This window comes from Cucurbita pepo, chromosome 5, assembly GCF_057944985.1.
Source record: "Cucurbita pepo subsp. pepo isolate OVF chromosome 5, ASM5794498v1, whole genome shotgun sequence".
Lineage (NCBI taxonomy): Eukaryota > Viridiplantae > Streptophyta > Magnoliopsida > Cucurbitales > Cucurbitaceae > Cucurbita > Cucurbita pepo.
In genome coordinates, this window is record NC_141802.1 from 15,783,803 (window position 1) to 15,803,371 (window position 19,569).

Consider the following 19,569-nt stretch of genomic DNA (forward strand, 5'->3'; position numbering starts at 1 on the left):
TCCACATTATTAATTCTTGTTGGAGATGAATGATATGAAAGGAACAATGTTGTACACAACAAATCACATGAGACCAAAATTCCCTAATTCGTAGGTAGCCTCAAACTTGCATCAAGGTAACCTAGCTAGCTTTTAGTATTATTTTTTTAAAAAAAATAATTTTATATAATATGATAATAATTAATTATTAATACACCTAAGTCAAAATTGACATAAGATGTCCAAATTTTTAGAACTTAAAATTATTGAAACCTACTCTTCTTAAATAATAATAAAAAGCATATAATATATTAATAATATTTATTTTTCAATAATTTCAAATAATTCTCTCTATAAACAACAAAATATTACATCGAACTTAAAAATTAATAATCTCACGTACTAGCAAAAATAAATATTTGAACCTTTAATTTCTTGATTTAAAAAATATATCTTAATTTTAATTTAAAAAATTAATACTCCTTTTTAAAAAAATGTTCCCTCAGACAATAACAGAAGCATGGAAATGAAAATATTAGCATTATTATTATTTTTCCCTTTAAGAACAATAAAATAAAAAAAAAAAAGGAAAAGAAATAAAAAAAAAATAAAAATAAAAAAATGAAATTTGCCCTTTTAGAAAACATTGGAATGAGGCATTTGGTGGCTTTGGCAACGGCTCTTTGTTGTCAAAAGAAGAGGTACTTCGTTGGCCCCCCCTTTCACTTTTCCCCAATATTCATGTGGGGGCTCTTTTCCATTTATTTATTTTTTATTTCTATATTTATTTCATCCCCGTCATTTGAATAATATACGAGATTCTTTGAACTATATTTTCGACGTGAGATAAACTTAGCAACATTTGATATATATCTCCGACTACGAGTCAATAAAACTTAGAATTGTTGAGAATGGTTGATAGTGAGTCCCACGTTGACTAATTTAAAGAATAATCATGGGTTTATAAGTAAATAATTATGAGGTTTATGCTCAAAGTGGACAATATCATATCATTGTGGAGAGTTGATAAAAAAAATTGTTTATAATCATAAAATTAGATTAGATGATGTAATTGAAAGGTTAATGATATTGTTTTGAAAATGTTTGGCATGTTGATGAACACCAATACATTCCTTCTAATAATTGCATAATTGCATGAATTCAAAAACACATTATAGCTAATGAAACGAATCTCCTTACTTTTGCATCGATTTTTCTCCATTTTTATGGTTCGAGTTTCATTAAATATTATAGTTAAATGGAAAGGGATGCACTTTTTGTTGAGCACAAAACATGAGGAACATTGAGAAAAGTTGTTAAAAGAATGATACCAAATGGAAGAACAATGAACATTTGGTCCACAAATTTACTAAAACTTACAAATCTAATAATAATAATAGTAATGATAACAAGAATTTCTTTTGATTCCCTATATTTTCATCAATCTTATCTATTCAACCAACAATATCAATGTTGACATGCAATTGTATTGATCTAGACTTGTTAACTTCTTTTACCAATATATGCTCCTAATCTATCTAAATTTTTATTAACGTCAAATGTTCCATCAAAATCAAATCAATTTACGAGACTAAAACCGAATTAAATGTTGATGATTGTTAAGAGTAGTCTTACCTTGGCTAACATTAGTTTATAAATAAGAAATAGTATCTCTATTGGTATTATGTCTTTTAGGGAAACCAAAAGCAAACTCACAATATCACGATATCCATCATTCTTAACATGGTATCAGAATCGTTCCTCTAACTTAGCCATGTCAATAGAACCCTCAAGTTTCGACCAAAGAAATTGTGAGTTTCGAAGATCTAGTCAAAAGTGACTCAACTGTGCTGCAAAGAGTTCTACATTGGCTAATTAAGAGAAAGTTCGAGGGGATGATTATTGAGAGGAGTCCCACATTGACTAATTAAGGGAAAGATCATAGATTTATAAGTAAGGAATACTATGTCTATGGGTACGAGACTTTTTTGGAGAAACCAAAAGAAAAGCCATGAAAACTTATGCTCAAAATGGACAATATCATATCATAGTAGAAATCTATCATTTCTAACATTAAAGCAGCATCAACAATTTTTCACTCTCTATTGACATATTGAGGTTGTTCGAGTGTAACCCATAACTCGATGCATTGATAAGTTCAAACTTTTACGAACATAAACTAGCAAAAAATGGTAAGATCCGTCACAAAAGAGTAGAAACAAATTGGGAGAGATGATAAAAGTGGTCAATATTTGTAGGGAAGATAATGAAAGGTTTTATAACAAATCACGCTTAATTCTTTATGTTAATAACTTTTAGGCAACAACGTTGAGAGACCAATCAATGAGTGTTGACCCCACAAATAATCAAATATTAGGTTAGGACAGCTGAGATAAAGGCAGACACATCCAATCATCACAAACACATTCTTATTTCATTGTGTTTTTATTACTTTTTCTTCCTTTTTTTTTTTGGTGATCTCTTTGTTAATTAAAATCCAAATATCAATAACTTTGATTTTCATCATTTTGTTAAATTAAAAGTTATTGACCCAACAGTTTAATATGTTTGAATCCTAAGTCTTCAATGTTTGAATGTACTGAACAATGAATCATAGAAGATCTAGGATTTGACTTGTCAGTTTATGCTTTGTATAAATTAGTAATTGGTGTGTAATATAGAAAGTGATGTTGTTCTCTTTGAACTTTTTCTTTCAGACTTCTCCTTAAGATTTTTATGAAGCGTCTAGTAGGGAGAGATTTCCACGCTATTATAAAGAATGTTTTGTTCTTCTCTTAAGGGATAATTCAAAATCCACCCCCTTTGAAGCCTAGTGTCCTAGTTCGCACTCATTCCTTTCTCCGATTGATGAGGGGTCTCATATTATCTTTCTCCTATGAGCATGCAAACTTCAATGAACTCTAGCACCAAAGACAACCACAAGGGTCCTTCAAGTGATACTTTTCTCCCTCGCACATAACATCGTTGCAATGACACATGTTATTACAATTTGATTTTTGAGGCTTCAAATCATGAACGCATAATCACATGAGGAAAAGTGGAATCAATTTTCATATAAATTGAAGAATTCTTTCTGCGTACATTACTGATAATGAAAATGAAAATGATGGCGTACAAAAATTCAACTCTTAATACTACTAAACTGTTTTCTACTCTTAATACTACTAATACGAAACAGTTATTGAATCGCTTATTTCAAAAGATAGAACGAACTGCATACCATGAACCTTATCCTGGTTTAATAATAGCATCTTGCTTCTTCCTCCCAGGGCGGCTATCTTCTTTCCTTTTTTGATCCGCCTTTTTGACCTGTGATCCATGTGAGTCACATTGTGGATATCATTTCAATACGAGTGGTTCCATCAAAGAGTCATAAATGGGCATCGCTTGGAAATAGAAAGAGCCATGGTATTGCCTACTCATGTTACCATTATCCGCACTTTTTCCTTTTCTGGGAGGAGATATCGATCACTTGGGCAGCTTTGGCCAACGGGCCAAAAAATCCGGAAATCTTTCATGGCGTGGACTGACCAATGGACAACTAAAAATACTATAAATTTTTTGGGGAATTTTTTAAAAAAAAATAACACTAAATAAAAACAAAAACATATATAAATTGAAAGTATTGGTAACCCCAAAATTTAAAAAAAAAAAATGGATTGTAGCTATCTAACTTCTCGGAAGTCTGAGGAGTTCTCATGCATGTCACAAACTTAATTGGAGTTTGGAAGTCGTTCTCATACTTGCATCAAACCCAATTGAGGTCTAAAAGTAGCTCATCTATTCTGGTGCTCGTGAATCTCCTAAATAACTTGTCGAACCAACTTTTCTGTTCATCTTACTTAGCTAGGTTACATTACCTTGGAAGTAAATGATCGGTATCCTAAATTTAGAAGGTGCGACCTCATCATAGTTCAATCTCATAAAGAGTAGTATGCATTGTATTTCCCAAACATCATCTTTGTAAGGTTAGCTTTTGCCTCTTCGTTAGGACCTTAAAGTCACATTAAACTTAGAGAGCTACCCCGTATACCGGCAAACTACTAAGTTGACCTGTGAGGTCCCTCGCCCCCTCTCAGGATGAGTTTAAGGATTAGTGACCTTATTCAAAAGACACTTGACTCATATCCACTCACGATAGTGGTACCTGAAGTAGTTTCGGCGCACTATTTTATCGGACCGATCTAAGCCAAGCTCAATAGTACATGTTTCTAAATACCTACTGCTCAATAGCAATGATAAGGTACCAAAGAAGAAGTCTAGCTAGTCATACCGTTCACAACTACTATTATGCCTTGTAAGTTTTCTTAGTCTTTCCTAAATGTACTAGTGATTAACTAGGTGCCTTAGGACTTCTTGACGAATTAAAATTTGGACTCTCATTTCTAGAAATTTTTGGATAGCTCTCTGCGAAAAGATTTGTCCCACCTTTAACCATGATTGCATGTAACTGCTATTTTTGACTCGAACCATGACAATATTTATTAACTAACAATATTAAAATAGGTAACAAATTCCAACTTTATTCATTTTGTTTGAATTTCCTAACCAATTAAAATTGGGGTTTTTTTTTATTATTATTTAAAAGTGTCGAAATTAATTAGAAACATTTTGATGTAAGAAGTTGAGGGAGTGGTCGAGTAGAAGAGAGACGGGTGCTATGCAATCTCCCAACAAAAAAAGGACGTTTATGGTTGAAATGGAATAAGCTCTTAAAACGAATCCCCATCTAATTAATACCTTTATCTTCAAATTTTAATCTCACCATTTCCATTCATTCTTCATTTAAAATCTTCATTTAATACTTTATTTCATACCCATATCAAATTATTTAATTATCTATGTCATTAATAATAAAAAAAATTAGTCTATAATTTTAATAAATAATAATAATTTGTTTCAAGAAACAAAGTAGACAGTTGAAGTGCTTGTTTTAGTCTCTAATATGAATGCTTAACTTATAATAAAATAAGTATATAGTTTCCCCTCTTTCAAGAAATAAAGTATGAATTATTTTATATATTAGACCAACTTGTAATAAAAAAAAAATTAATTTATTTCTTTTATTTTCTTAATTTTGTTTTTGAATTTTAAAGATGAGGAGATTCCATCACATGGTGGCAACCCTCCACCAGATTCCCAATCATAATTTTGATATTTTTTTTACCTTTGTGATTTTCATTAATTTATCACTTTTTATTTATTTATTTATTTATTTATTTATTTATTTATTTAAAGATAATATTTATGTAAATTAATCAGTGTTTTTAATACCAATCACTCAATCTTGTTGGTGGGGCAAATGTATCTTCCAACCATAATGTTAGTTCAACTAATAAATATATTATTCCCTCTTTCCTCTTTTTGTACCAAAAGTATTCAAATTTTAAATCTAAAAACTCCCAACTTTCAAAGTCACAAACCTATAACCTTTTATCTCAAACAAAACTTTCATTATTAAAATTTATAATATTTATGTTTACAAATGCTCCGAAATGAGATAACTCCTCATTTTATTTAAAGTTTAAATACTCAACTCATGTGCTACTTCTGTTTCAAGTTAAGGCAAGATATTCTTGTACGGCTGACAACGACATCACAACTCGAGATCATGACACATTCATAGGGTAGTTGTATTTATTTTCTTAGACTTAATGAAATATTTTCGTATTTAATGTTCATGATATCTATACAATGGCAACTTTAAATTTAGTAGAAATTTTCGAATCGTTACGAAGAAATGTTACTTTTTAACCCTTCAAAATATTCTATTAACGATTCACGTAATTATAATTTTTAAAAAAAAATTAAGGGTATTAATGAAATTTTTTAAATAGATTATTTTATTAATTTAAGTTTATTTATTTTTAATTAATAATTTCAAAAAGTATGAAGTTGTCACTCACCTCGTTACTTTCATAAATAAAATATTTTAAATGAAATTATAAATTAAATATATAGATAATAAAAATAAATAAAATATATTTGTAGATAAAGTCGCATGAAGTTTTCAAATTAATTATTTTTTATTTCAAATATATTAAAATAACAAAAAATATATATATATATATATATAAATAATCACAACTTGAAAATGGTTGAAAATATATCACAATGGGAACCAACAAACGGCACTCAAAAAGAGTCTAACTAACACATGAGATGCACGTGATCTTGATTAAAGAAAAAGCAGGATTTTCAAAAAGTCAAAATTGGTTTTATTCGTCAGTCAACGGTTTGGATTGCAGCTATTTCTTTTGACTTTTTTTTCCCTCCTAAACTAATAATAACTTATTAATATTTATAAATATAATAAATAAATAATCATCATCAACCCTATTTAAATAAATTTAAATTTATTATATTTGGTTAATTTTTCTAAAATATAATAAAAATGTTGATTCATTCATCCATATCAAATTCATAGATATATGAAAAATTAAATTTTACTTTAACCAAAGTTTTCATGAAATTCTTGTGTGGGAAAACTTTATTTTATGTTCATACTCACTTTTCTTCGTCTTTCACCTATATCACATGCAATCACATTCTTCCTCTCTCCATATATTATATATATATATATATATATATATATATGTTTTTAGGGAATAAATTATTATCTTATCATATCATTCTCATTACTTCATTTCTATGGGTCTTTTTTAAAAAAATAATAATAATAATAATAAAGAATGTTTTGTTATTCATATTTTGATGTAAGGTTGATGATCTAATGATTATGTATAATTATTAGCATAGTTTAGATTATCGAAAAAGTTAATTACCTTAACACCCGTAAATTTAGAGATACATGAATGAATTAATACAAGATTCGAATAAGAGCGATCTTGAGAATAAAACGACTAAGAAAGGTTTAAGAGAATGAAAGTTATATGTATATCTTTCTCTTTCTTTTCGATAACTCATTCATAGGAATTTCAAAGTTAAGTATACTCTGCGTTGGAGTAATATTATGTTAGGTGGTCTCTTCAAAATTCTCCTAGGAAGCATGAGAGTAGAGGACAAACATGCTGAAATGACTCGTATTGGTCTGTGTTTTTTTGGGAAGCATGAGAGTTGATGACAAAACATGTTGAAATGACTAATGTTTATCTATGTTTTAGAAGCGAGAAGTAAGTAACGTGATCATGTCACAAACAATATAGAATGTTATTAATCTTTATACTTGTATGAGTTTATATTAAATCTTAGAACACCTAGCTATGAATATATATAGTGCCTATAAAAGGGCATTGCACATTAAACTAAGCAAACAAGAGATCATAGGGACATCCTGTGCTCCATTTGGAGTATTATAAAAATGTCACATCTTAAACTCCTCCATGTTAATGGATCTTCTTAGCACCTACAAAGCTACCTATAAAGATCATAGTAGAACCATTTCTGGAATCTTCGTTGTATTTATTATTGCATCCACGTGTGTATGTATACTTTATTAACCTAAATTCTATACATCATAACTCTCTATTATTGTCAAATGTTTTGTGATCAAATCTTTTTTCAATCGTCTGGTTTGAAAGTGACTTTTAATTTTTCTTTAACAAAATCCTATTAATATCTGAACTAGAATTAAAAATAGAATGTTTTTAACTCTTAATTATTTTATTTATTCTTTTGTTGTGTCGTCTTTAAAGATGATTTTGAAACACTAATTTTATGGCTGTGTTTTAAGATGAAAGTTATGTTTTATGAAATTTAAATGAAGTTTTTCGCATTCAATGTTTATGGTACCGACTTTAAATTAAGTAGAAAATTTCAGGTCGTTACAGAAACTTTTAGGTTCGGTTCTCCATCATTTATTGGCAAATGTCTGTGATTTAAAAGACCATATCTGTAACGTTCGTTATTATTCAAAAAAAAATTCACGTCAGGCGTCGGTGGACGCAAAAATTTTGATGACCGTCGTGGTGCCAGAATTTTCACAACTCGAGCTGAAACACGACCTCGCAATCCCCACGGATTGCCATACACCATCTTAGACTTCAACACGCTCCCAAAACACCTGCAAAAGAGAAAACACAGAGGAAAAGAACGAGAGATAGGAGTTTGACGAAGTTTTTTGGTGAGCTGAAACCCACGAATCCGTAACCAAAACGGACAAACTTGACGACGAAACGCTCGATTCACGCCACGAAAACGATCCTCGATGACTCTACGCAAATCCAATGTATGCTTCATGTTCCCCTACGTACATCCTGTCAGTATCAAGAGAGAGGTCTTGGTTTCCTCAGAGCTTTGTAGATCCGTGGATGTAGGCGTTTTTTGGACACAAAGAGGCTGATAGAGAAGTAGAGGAAGAAAATGGAGTCGGAAACAACAAATAGAGGAGAGAGAAAAGTTACCGGAAAATCGTTTGCTAATATCTAGAATATTTGATAAAACTATCGCACCTAAATGACGGTGAAAATTCTCTATTTACAATCATTTACATAATCAAATAAATCACAAAGAATATGAAAAGAGTAATAAATGGATACAAGATATTTGCATATCTAATAAAGGACAAATATGATACCTATAATAAATTGTAATGGAAGGCTAAATATCCTCAATCATAAAACACATTTGCCTATAATAAATGGTCAAATACGATACATATAGTAAACCAATAATTCAAGCTTAAATATCCTCAACAATGTCTTTGATAAGTAATCACTTAAGATAGTCTGTGGTCTTCTGCTTAGACAATGATGTCACGAGAGCCCACAAGTAGGTTGTTTTCAGGTATATTTGTATACTCATTCCTCTCTATATTTTCCTTTTCATGTGCATGACAATGTTAGTCATAGCGAGAGGGTGCTCGGGAGTTCATTAGTCACAAAAGAATATTGACTCGAGACATTAGACTAGTTCTTATATGTAGTCAACATTTCAGTACACATCATGTATCCCGATCTCATTCCCCCTTTACAAGGATAGAACATATATAAACACATGTTTTTATTTTACTCTAAAATTTACACCTGTTTGTACAGTTTTAGATTTGCACGAAATTTTGTAGTTATTTTTTCATTGTCTTCTCAATCTTTCATCTTACATCTGTATCGTCTGTTAATCACATTCCGTCTTTTGAATTAGTCTTGATATAATATGTATTCTGAAGAAAAAAAAGTTCCATAACCTTCACTTAATTTTACGTATATATTAATAAGCCATGATGTGACATCAAAAGTAGGATAGTTTACAACTTCATAATTGTTCATTTAATCATGACAACAACATAATAATCTCAAAAGCTATCAATTAAATTAAATAAAGAAAGATGCTTACAAATTATTAATTATGATTAAATCCAATCCAAGCAAATAACCCAACTTGAAAAGGAGAGCTTTTGAGAAAGATGTATATTAAATTCACCATTGCATGTGCTCCATACATTATAATATAAAGTTTTCATGGAAACATTATATGAAAGGATGTTTTATTCTTCCTTTAGAGTAACAACTTTATGTTTATAAATTATTCTTTTCAATTTAAATATTGTTTGAACCAAAAAGAGATATTGTTTTAGCATTTTATTATAAGAAAATCTTCGAGCTATTTAGGCTTTAATATTTCATACTATATTGTATTATTTGTAGGCTTAGATTTTGGTCATTGTCAAATCATGCGTGACATGTTAACCATTGCCAGTGATAGACTCGAACATCCTATGGTCCTAATACGAATTACTTTAGGAATTGGGTCACTAAAAAAATTGAGAGGATTTTGTGACTGTCCCATTCTTAGATTTGTTTCTTCAATTTCTTTTATTTTAATGTTATTTTAGTTTGTGGAGTTCGATATTTAATCTCTTTTGGACTCTAGACTAGAATATTTTATTTCATAATGATTCGATTTTAAAATTTAAAGTTTTAGTTTTTATACTTCTCTTAAGAAACTAAGTCTATTCCCGGCCACATCATCGTCCTCCTTCGTTAGTACCAATTGCAAATCTTCGGTCGTTTATCCATGAATCAATACCCTCATGTTGGAGTAGTCGTTATTGCTTCGGGTTCGTACCACCGTTGTTGTCAAGAGACTACATGCTGTTGAAAGGATCAACACACATTTTGGAGTGAATCCATGGGTGATGGAGCATAACGACTCATGCCCAAGATTCGGATTAGGATTCGAAATCCTGATTCAACTCTTGATGGCCCTTACATTCTCTCATGATATGGTCATGTTACTTACTTTGATTCTAAGTGTGGAGACTATTCTCACATATCAGCACATGTAGCATGTTTTGTCCCCACTCACGTGTATAGTAAAAAAATTCTCAGGAGGTTACTCAACATAAAAAAATTCTTAGACTTAGACTAGAGTAGGATGTTTTTAACTTAAACGTTCATTTATTTTATTTAGTCTTTCGTTGTGTCGTTTTAAAGATATTTTCGAATATGTAAGTCCATGAAAGTGTTTTAAGACAGTTATGTTTTATGAAGAAGTTTAAACAAGTATCTTTATATTCAATGTTCATGATATGTATATAGTAACGACCTTAGATTAAGTAGAAAATTTAGGGTCGTTACAGCTGTCATGACGGTCGTTTTATGTGTTTGCATTTAACCCTAATACTGGATTCACTTGCTAAGTATTTCTTAAAATACACAAGTCACATGTTACTTTTATTTCAGGTAAAGACAAGACATCGCAACTCGAGACCATGACACATGCATAGGGTAGTCGCATTTATTTTTCTAGACTTAGGCTAAAATAGGATGTTTTTAATTTAAATGTTTTTTTTTTTTTGTTTTATTTAGCTCTTTCACTTTCATAGACGGTTTCAAGCATGTAAGTTCAAGGTTGTGTTGTAAGATAAAAGTTATGTTTTACGAAAAAGTTTAAATGAAGTATTTTAATATTCAATTTATTAGGGTATGTGACAGTGATTCAAATTTTATGCATCTATGCACTTAAAATATTATGTCATTGAATTCTTCTTATCTTTCAATTGAAACTTATCAAACATCTATAACATTAGTGATAAATGATTAATAGATAAATATTTATATCATTTTCAATCAAATATTTAGAATCACAAAATATGTGGAGAATTTGATTGACCAAATAATATTGGGATAATAATGTGAAACATAAGAAGGGTGACACATTAATCTTAAATAATATTAAGAAGTAGAAATTGAATTAATTGTGTGATTTCCATTGAATTTAGTTGTCAAATATCCCTCACACATCTCATCTAACTTCGATTCTTTTTCATTCCTTCAAACCTTCCAACTACAAACCTACAATACACAACTATTTTTAGTTCCTATCACTTACCACTTCTTTCATTTGCCTCCTCACCATTTACAATATATTTCAATAGCGTCGTGCTCATCGCTTAGCACGACGCTACCATGATAGAGCTGAAAATTTAAATCTTTAATCAACCCAACTTGAAAAATCCTCCAAAATGCTATTCCATGGGATTGATATATCTATGCATTTATCTATAATTATTTAAAAATTCAGATCATTTTTTCTTATGGATAATGTGTTATAACTTTCCTACACGACATCAAATTAAGACCATAATTTTATTTTTATTTTTTTTACTAGCTATAAATAAATAAATAAATAAACTAATACAAACTTGGGGCTAAAGGAATAGATTCGGAGCTGGCATTAAAATACATCTATCCGAGTACGAAACATTACAAAAATATTTTCAGCTCTAAGATAATAGAGTATGATGAAAATCAAATATTCCAGAAAAGGATTCAGCATTCCATTTTTAATACCTCGTACGGCTCCTTACCCTGCAGAAATATTTGGCTCGCGTTATCATGTTATCCAAATACATTCCAACTAATTATTGAATAAGGACAAATAATGAGGCTAAGGAAGCATTACCTTGGTGACCGGGAATAAGAAGGTGAACGGGAATGTGAACGAGAATGGCTTCGAGAGTGAGAACGAGAACGAGATCGAGATCGAGACCGAGACCGAGAATAATATCTCCGAGAACCTCTACTTCTACTCCTACTTCTACTCCGACGGTATCTTCTGCAATAAGTAGCAATCAAATCATCCATAAGTCAAGACCTTAAATAAACATAAGGTCTCAAATATAACTTCAAATATAACTTACCTTCGTGGTGAACGACTGTAGCTTCTGCTGCGGCTCCGACGCCGATGGCTATTTAATCGGCTGGTTTCTGCCAGTTTTTCCAGTCTCTGGCGCTCCTGCTCTCTCTTTTTAGCCATTTCCGCAGCTGTATCTTTCTTAACTGCACAGGTCGTCCAACAGTTCAACCATAAATGCCAGAGAAGATATTAAGAGATCTTGAAATAAAGATGATTTTCAATCCCAAACATTAAGAAGAGAAGAAGGTTCAAAAGACACAAGGACATCTACTCATCTCCATTGATTGATATTAAAATGTTCAAGAGAGAAGCTGTCCTAAAAGCTCCTTCACATTGAAAATACAAATCCATTGGCACTTACTTTGTTTATTAAGTTGTTGACTCATGATCCTCTTAAGTCGTTCTTGGGGAGTTTCTTTCTTTTCTCCCAGCTTTAAAGGTCCCCCGGAAGAACTTGCCTTAGTTAACTTTGCAAGTGCTGACGACGTACTGCTCAAGCAAATAAATGTCCATAATTATTGTACAAACACTTCAATACTCATAGTTATTGTAAGAGGACTCGAACACCCGTACTTATTAGACAAGGACTCAAATGTTCATAATTAATGTACAAGGACTTAATGCCCATAAGTATTTTAATAAGTTAACTTTATACATGCGAAAGGCACCAAACATGAGTATATTGGAAGTTTATCAGCCTCAGTGCACAGGACTTGAAACTAAAGTAAATTCAGACTTCATAAATACCTTACTGATGGTTTTACCGCTCTGCTGCTCTTTTCATTATCAAGTGTCATGCCAGACGCTGGGTCAATATGCAATGCCTCGAGTATACGACCAGATGATGGCCTGCATGAAAGCACAGGGGTCAGACATGCTCATTTTAAGAGTTTCATGCACATTTTCTAGTGATTATGCTAAAATCCATTTTAGGGGAATATCTGAGCTTCAAAAAGGAAGCCTCCTTCCATCTTGCTGTGGCAGTTACGCTGAAAATCCTAGGCCTGATCTATATACTAAACCACACAAGTTGGTCTCGGGAAACAAAATGGGAGAAAGCTGCAGCACAGTAAAGATTGTCCAATCTATCTTCGCAAGAATGAAAGGTCGAGTGCTCCGACCGGTTTAACATATCAGGCTGAGATGGAGGAGATTGTGGTGGAGATAGTCCTTCTAGCCTTGGTTCCTTGCTTTCTCCAGGGCCTCCAAATTCGGTGATAAATTCAATTTTGGGAGTCCTTGGTTTGTTCCGATGAACATCATCAGAATGCCCTCGAGAATGACGCCTTGAGTGTGATGGGGAATGTGATCTGGACCTTGATCTGCAGAACAATATAACATAATAGTAATTTAGAAAATCAATTTTTATCTTGGAATCCACAAACCCTGCTAAGAAGCTTATATAAAAATACATACCTTCTAGAACGTGGATAAGCATCATAAGTTGGACTTCGTCTAGATTCTCTGCACGTGAAAATAGAATGCAAGGTTATTGAGCATAAAAAGGCAACTGATATACCATACCAGTTAAAAACAAAAGTGAATTTTTATCCAATCCATATCACACAAAAAAAAAAAGTATTTATACCGGTAAGGATCATGATGAAGGACTCTGGTACCAGTAACTCGTGCAGCTTCTCTTTCCCTTTCCCGTTCCATTTGAGATGCTTTCCTTCTTTCCTTGCGACTTAGCTTCCTCTAAGAGTTTCAGATTTTAGGTTTATGAGACATTTGACTATCAGGGAGCTTAAACAAATGTGGTATTTTTTGAATCCTGATAGAAGGAACTTACTATTGCAGGATCGCCTTTGATTATTTCCTTTTGCCTCTTTTCTTCCTCCTTAGCCTTTTTATCCATGTAAACAAGCCAACCATATCTTTTTACACCAAACTCTTTTGCCATTACCTCCATTCCTTCATCATTACTGTCATCACTGTTAAAAACCTCCTCGTCCTCGTCCTCATCATCTTCATCATCACTAGCATTATCATCTGCATCTGAATTTGATTCCTCCTTCCCATCCGCCTCATACGAAAATCCCACTTGTGAGTATGACCCCTTGGTGGAAGCAGCTGGAGGCTGTGGTTGCTGAGATCTTCACATATACACAAGAAAAACCATAAAATTATATAAAATTCAATAGTAGCAGGTCACCCATAAAACTAAAGAGAGAACAAAAAGAACGGAAAGCATGAGAAACAAAATTTAGAGCAAAATAGAATTTTATGCCTCGAAAAATTGCAACAATCTGAGACGTAACTCTATAAGTGGGAAAATGTCCCAACATGAAGATGATGCCCTCTTCCTTCCCCCAACCCAACTAAGGGGAGCTAAGCACTTGAAAAGCGCGCTAAGAAAGGTTGACTCCAACTTTTAACCACCACTACGATTAGAATCCTTTAAACAGGGGTGCATGGACTATGTTATGGGAGCTTTACTCTTGGAGACCTCAAGATGAAAATGGGTAATGGAGTGTTGGAGGGGGAGAATAGCAACACTTATTAAATGGAGGTGAGGCCGGAAACCTTGTCAAGGAGAGAAAGGTGAATTGTAGGTTCAATAAAAACAAAATCAGCTGAAAGAAACTAGTATCCATGACTAGACTATGATTTCATGATGGTTGGTAAAATATTTGGGAGGCTTTGAAGAGCATGTTAGAGATGGGTGTATGATGAATATGAATCCTTTGCACGCTGATGTGGCCATAATTAGGTTGTCCACACTTTGTAAGTAAGTGGAGTGGGAAGGGGTGGGAGACTTGTGGACATTTTTTTATTGGGAACAAAATTCATTGATGTATGAAATTTACAAAAGGAAAAAGGGCAAAGCCCCAACCAAAAAGTTGGAAGAAAGCTTCTCCAATTGGTCAAAAGAGGGTAAGAACCAAAGAAGAATGTCCATTTACACAAAGGCATAACAAGAAAATAATTTGTTTAAGAAAAACTATCAAAAGAAGTTTATTTTCTCTCTGAGAAGTTAATGGTTGCACTTCTTCCAAGTTGTAAACAAAATAGCCCGGAGAAGAAGTATACAAAAAAGGATGACCATTTAGAGTGCAGTTAAGAAGGCTGTTAATCACACTCGGAAAGGCTGTGTACCAGCTGAAAGCTGAGTGAGTCTCCCAAAATCTGTTGGCAAATTGGCAAGATATGATATGACTTTGTGTTTAATGGTTTACAGATTGTGTGGCAATGTCCATAAGGCCACGTGAGGTAAAACAGCATTGCATCCTGTCAATGGTATGCATGGCATTGTGGCTAAGCTCCAAAATAAGATTTTAATTTTCTTTGGATAGAAGTCCAACCAGATCACTTCATGAAGGGGATGAATAGTTGCGGCATGTTGTCGTCAAGATTGAGCAGAAGATATAGTGGAAAAAGAGCGTCTCAAGTCTAATTTCCACAGCCATGGATCTTTGGAGGGGTTTAATTGGACGCCATTCAGGATGTCTATGAACCTAATCCATTCCTCATTCATCATCAGTGAGGTTTCTCCTCAAATTCAAATTCTACTCACCATGTTTTGTTTTCCAAGATCCTGCTATGGAGATATCTTTATGTAGGGGGGATGGAGTATAATTTTGGGAACTGATTAGCCAAGGTTTCCTTATCCAACCAACAACATGTCAAAATAATGTGTTCAACAGGGAAAAAAGAAAAATAAAGACCAGCCATGGATGTGAGTCTTTTTTAAGATCAAGGGTAAAGGATCAGTCCATAGTTTCAATGATGTGAAATCCATGGGTACAGTTGACCGAGAAAGTTTTCCAGTTAGTGGAGAGTGTTGGTTGTTGAAGACCTCGATTCATAGAGGATGATGGAGTTGAAGCTCCGATGGGTTAGGCAACGAAAAGGGATGAGTCTAGTGTAGAGAGGGCTGAACGAAGGAAGACATACAGAGAGAAAAATAAAATGTTCTATGGTACTGTAGAACACATATAATATTAGGCAAAGATAAAATAATAATAATAATAATTAAGGAAGAAACAACTAAAAATCAAGCACAAAAAAACAGTTCTTTAGCAAATGACGCAACCATTACATCCTATTCACACAGTTAACGGCAAGGCATATAAACAAATAAAATCTTTACCCTCCCACTTATTAACGAGTCTTTAAGTAAAACAAAAATAATGTCTTTTTTTTTCTTTGAGAATGAAACAGAAAATTTCAAGGATGAATGAAATTACCACCAACGGTGGATTACAAAAATGATCTCCAATTGTAAATTAAAGAAGAAATACTGTTTATCTTCAAAAAGGTGTGAACATTTACATCAACAAAGAACATTAAACAAATCCATAAAGGGGTAAAAGGATGAATGTTTGTCATTGAAGCTCCTTCCATCACTTTCAGAACAAAGAGACAAAAAAAAAAAGGAACGATTAAAGGCAAGCCACAAAGTCATCTTGTCTCCCTTGAATGGATGTTCCACCAAAAACTTGATCGTAGAAGCAACCAAAGCAATAAAAATAAATCTAACAACAAAAACCACTACTTTTTTTTTTTTTTTACCCGAGCAAAAATTATAAAACAGGGAATAAAGCTCCATCCATTCACTAACTTCTCTATCATTTAAGATCTTCTGAAGCAAATAACCCAACTGAAATTTTCTACAGCCCACGCTACCTCATAGATCATAGTAAGTATTATTTCTGCTTGGTCAGAAAAATGTGAAATGCTAACCCATCTGTCAACACTAAACCTGATATTTAATCTATCTACCACCTGCATAATTAAGTCCTTGAGCTTGACAAGAATACCACGGACTTCTTGAGATACTATAATGGAAAATTTAGTAAAAGCAGCATATTCTTTCTATTTGAATTGCCAAATAATTTGAGAGAAGTGAACTGGGAAAACTAGCGCAAAATATTTTTCCATGCCCATCCATGGATATAAAGAGAGACAGAAAACGAGAAGGGGAGAGAAACCTGTCCGATACGAATGGAGCAGACACCTTGGCCTCCATTTCTTGATTCACATGTTGTAAACCATCCTCATCATTAACTGTTGACATAGAAATGTCAAGAGTTCAGTTAAATATTTGCATCATCATGAAAAGCAATACAAATAAAAATAACCTTTGTCCTTATTGCTCATCATATAAGGAAAGTAGTGGGTTTGTGCATTGAACTGTAAGAGGATTTAAGAGTTCGATAAAAGTAAAAAGAAGTACCCACATCCTCGACGCCGATGCTTAATTAAATCTCGATAACGCTGAAAATTAACAAACTCTTCTAACTCCTCTTCTTCCTCAGATTTTTCTTGTGTTCGAATATGTCGAGATCCAGGTTCTCGTATGAAATCAAGCAAAGCACGTCCATCAAATCTGCTCAAAAAATGAAAAACCTACTCCTCAACCTTAAATCATAAATCATTAGCTAAACACAAAGTTTCAAATTAAAACAGTCCTCAGATGATTAAAACTAAAAGAACTGAACCTGTCAATCATAACATCCTGCTTTCCATTCCAAGGAATCCTGAGACAGAAGTTACAAAAAAGAAGTTAAAGCATTAAGATAAAGTAAGAGTTCGGATGCTCAAAAACAATAATGTCACCGAACTAGTAAAAACATGCCCTGGCCAATGGGAAAATGTAAAGAAAAATTCCAGTGATGTACCCATTCTGTTAGAGGTGAAACGAGAGGGTTAAAACTTGAAAGAAAAAAAAAGTACAACCTCCTGCAATCAAACCCTCTTATAGATACGCAAATGAATGCATCCTTTGGTAGTCGTTTTCAATAACTCAATGAATAAAGTGAAGGCGAAAAATGTTTCGGAATTGTGATGCAGTTGAACCCAACCGTCCAATTCCCAATATTTCCCTTTAGCGCTACGCAAACCACTTTCAAAAGACAAACAAATTACAGCATTTGGAACAAATTTAACACTTATACGCTAAAGAAAGAAAGCAGCAGAGAACATAAGCCAATTCCAATATCTAGAACACTTTAAAAAATCACAATTCATACTTCACCCAAGTTTTGATATATAAAGCAGAGATGAAATACAAAATTCTTACAGGCCTTGCTGGTCCTGAGTTGCTTGATAGAGACCATCATCACGGTAGACGCGGCACCGAGTACCAACGACCTGGATGGATTGTTGAGGATCGCCACGACGTTTGGCAAGAAACACAGCGCGTCTTTGAGCTCGCTTCCGAGCAGCGTCCATCATGTCGTGGACCTTCCTCTCGGATCTCCTTGCCTCGTGCCACATCTCTGGAAAATCAGCAATGAAAATTCTAAAGGATTTGGATCAAATCAGGACAACGTAAAAACCCTAATCCCCTTCTCTCCTCGTGGATGATGGAACCACCAAGTTCCCGATGACGAACACGGTCTGCGGTGCTTTCAATTCAATAGCTTGGGGAAGGTTCGGATTTTGGACTGAGTTTGGGCCTTTTGGGCTTTTAGTTATTTATTTGGGCTATTTTTATTTTTTTTTTTACTTTTTCACTTATACTAAATAGGTTTATATTTAAAAATAATAATAACAAATTATAAATTCAATTTTCAAACTAATAGTATCTATTTTAATACTTCAAAATTAAAAAGGTTGAATTGTATAATTTTATATAATAAATAAATAATCAAAAATATATTGACCAAAATAGAATGGTCAATGTTTGCCGGCGTGACATGTGAATTAACAAAACAATACAATACATAAATATTAGACATCATCGGTAATAAGTGCTTAAAAATGGATGATTATTACTTATTAACTATACCAATTAAATAAGACATTTTTTTTTTCGATAACTCATTTGATTCAACAAATGTCTATTCTGATGTCTCATGCCATCGATCACCCTTATGCTGGAAATATTTTCCAGGTCTATAACCTTACCAAAGAGTTGAGACAAACCTCTAACGTGGTTTGTGTTTACTTAGAGAAAGCAACGAGATTGATGACGAGATGGGCCGATTTGCCATAGTTTTGGTTTTGAGGTAGCCGAGATTAACAAATTGTGCAAAATTATGAAGTGTTAGTCGAAGACATCCTATAAGATTACATTGCCTTCATATATGAAAATTCACCTTGTCATTGATGTAAGTAACTTGAAAGTATATCACACCGATTTAGATGAACAAAGCGCAACAAGATGGCTTAACCTCCCGTGACGATGGAGAATATTAAAAGGAAAAAGTTGAAAAAGATTTTGGTTCTCCACATGAACAATTTGAATAAAATCATTTGTAATAATTACAAACTGAGTTGTATCGATAATGTTTCAAGAATAAGACACCAAACCTTACCATATACTATAGTCTCTTTAAGTTTCTACTTGAACATAGTTCTATTCTATGTTAACCATAGATGTAAAAGTTAAAAAAAAAGAGTAGTATTCGCATTTTTATTGATTAAGAATCACTCATTAACTAAAAAAATGTCAGAATTATCGAGTTCATATTAGTCTTAATAAAATAAAAACTTTAAGAAAAAAAAAAACCAAAATTATTTATT

The 19,569-nt window shown here is 32.7% G+C and overlaps 1 protein-coding gene across 1 annotated transcript; it reads right to left on the reverse strand.

Moving 5' to 3' along the window:
- Positions 1-11,609: 11,609 nt before the first annotated feature.
- Positions 11,610-18,450, reverse strand: LOC111785013 (CLK4-associating serine/arginine-rich protein). The gene is made up of 13 exons (XM_023665497.2): positions 18,122-18,450; positions 17,541-17,579; positions 17,280-17,428; positions 17,031-17,106; positions 13,889-14,192; positions 13,685-13,794; positions 13,513-13,560; positions 13,218-13,418; positions 12,844-12,945; positions 12,458-12,585; positions 12,101-12,239; positions 11,863-12,015; positions 11,610-11,768 (listed from the first exon to the last, which is right to left on the reverse strand). Exons 1-13 carry the CDS (start codon positions 18,316-18,318, stop codon positions 11,744-11,746), a joined length of 1,671 nt encoding a protein of 556 aa, XP_023521265.1. The 5' UTR covers positions 18,319-18,450; the 3' UTR covers positions 11,610-11,743.
- Between the last annotated feature and the right edge of the window lie 1,119 nt (positions 18,451-19,569).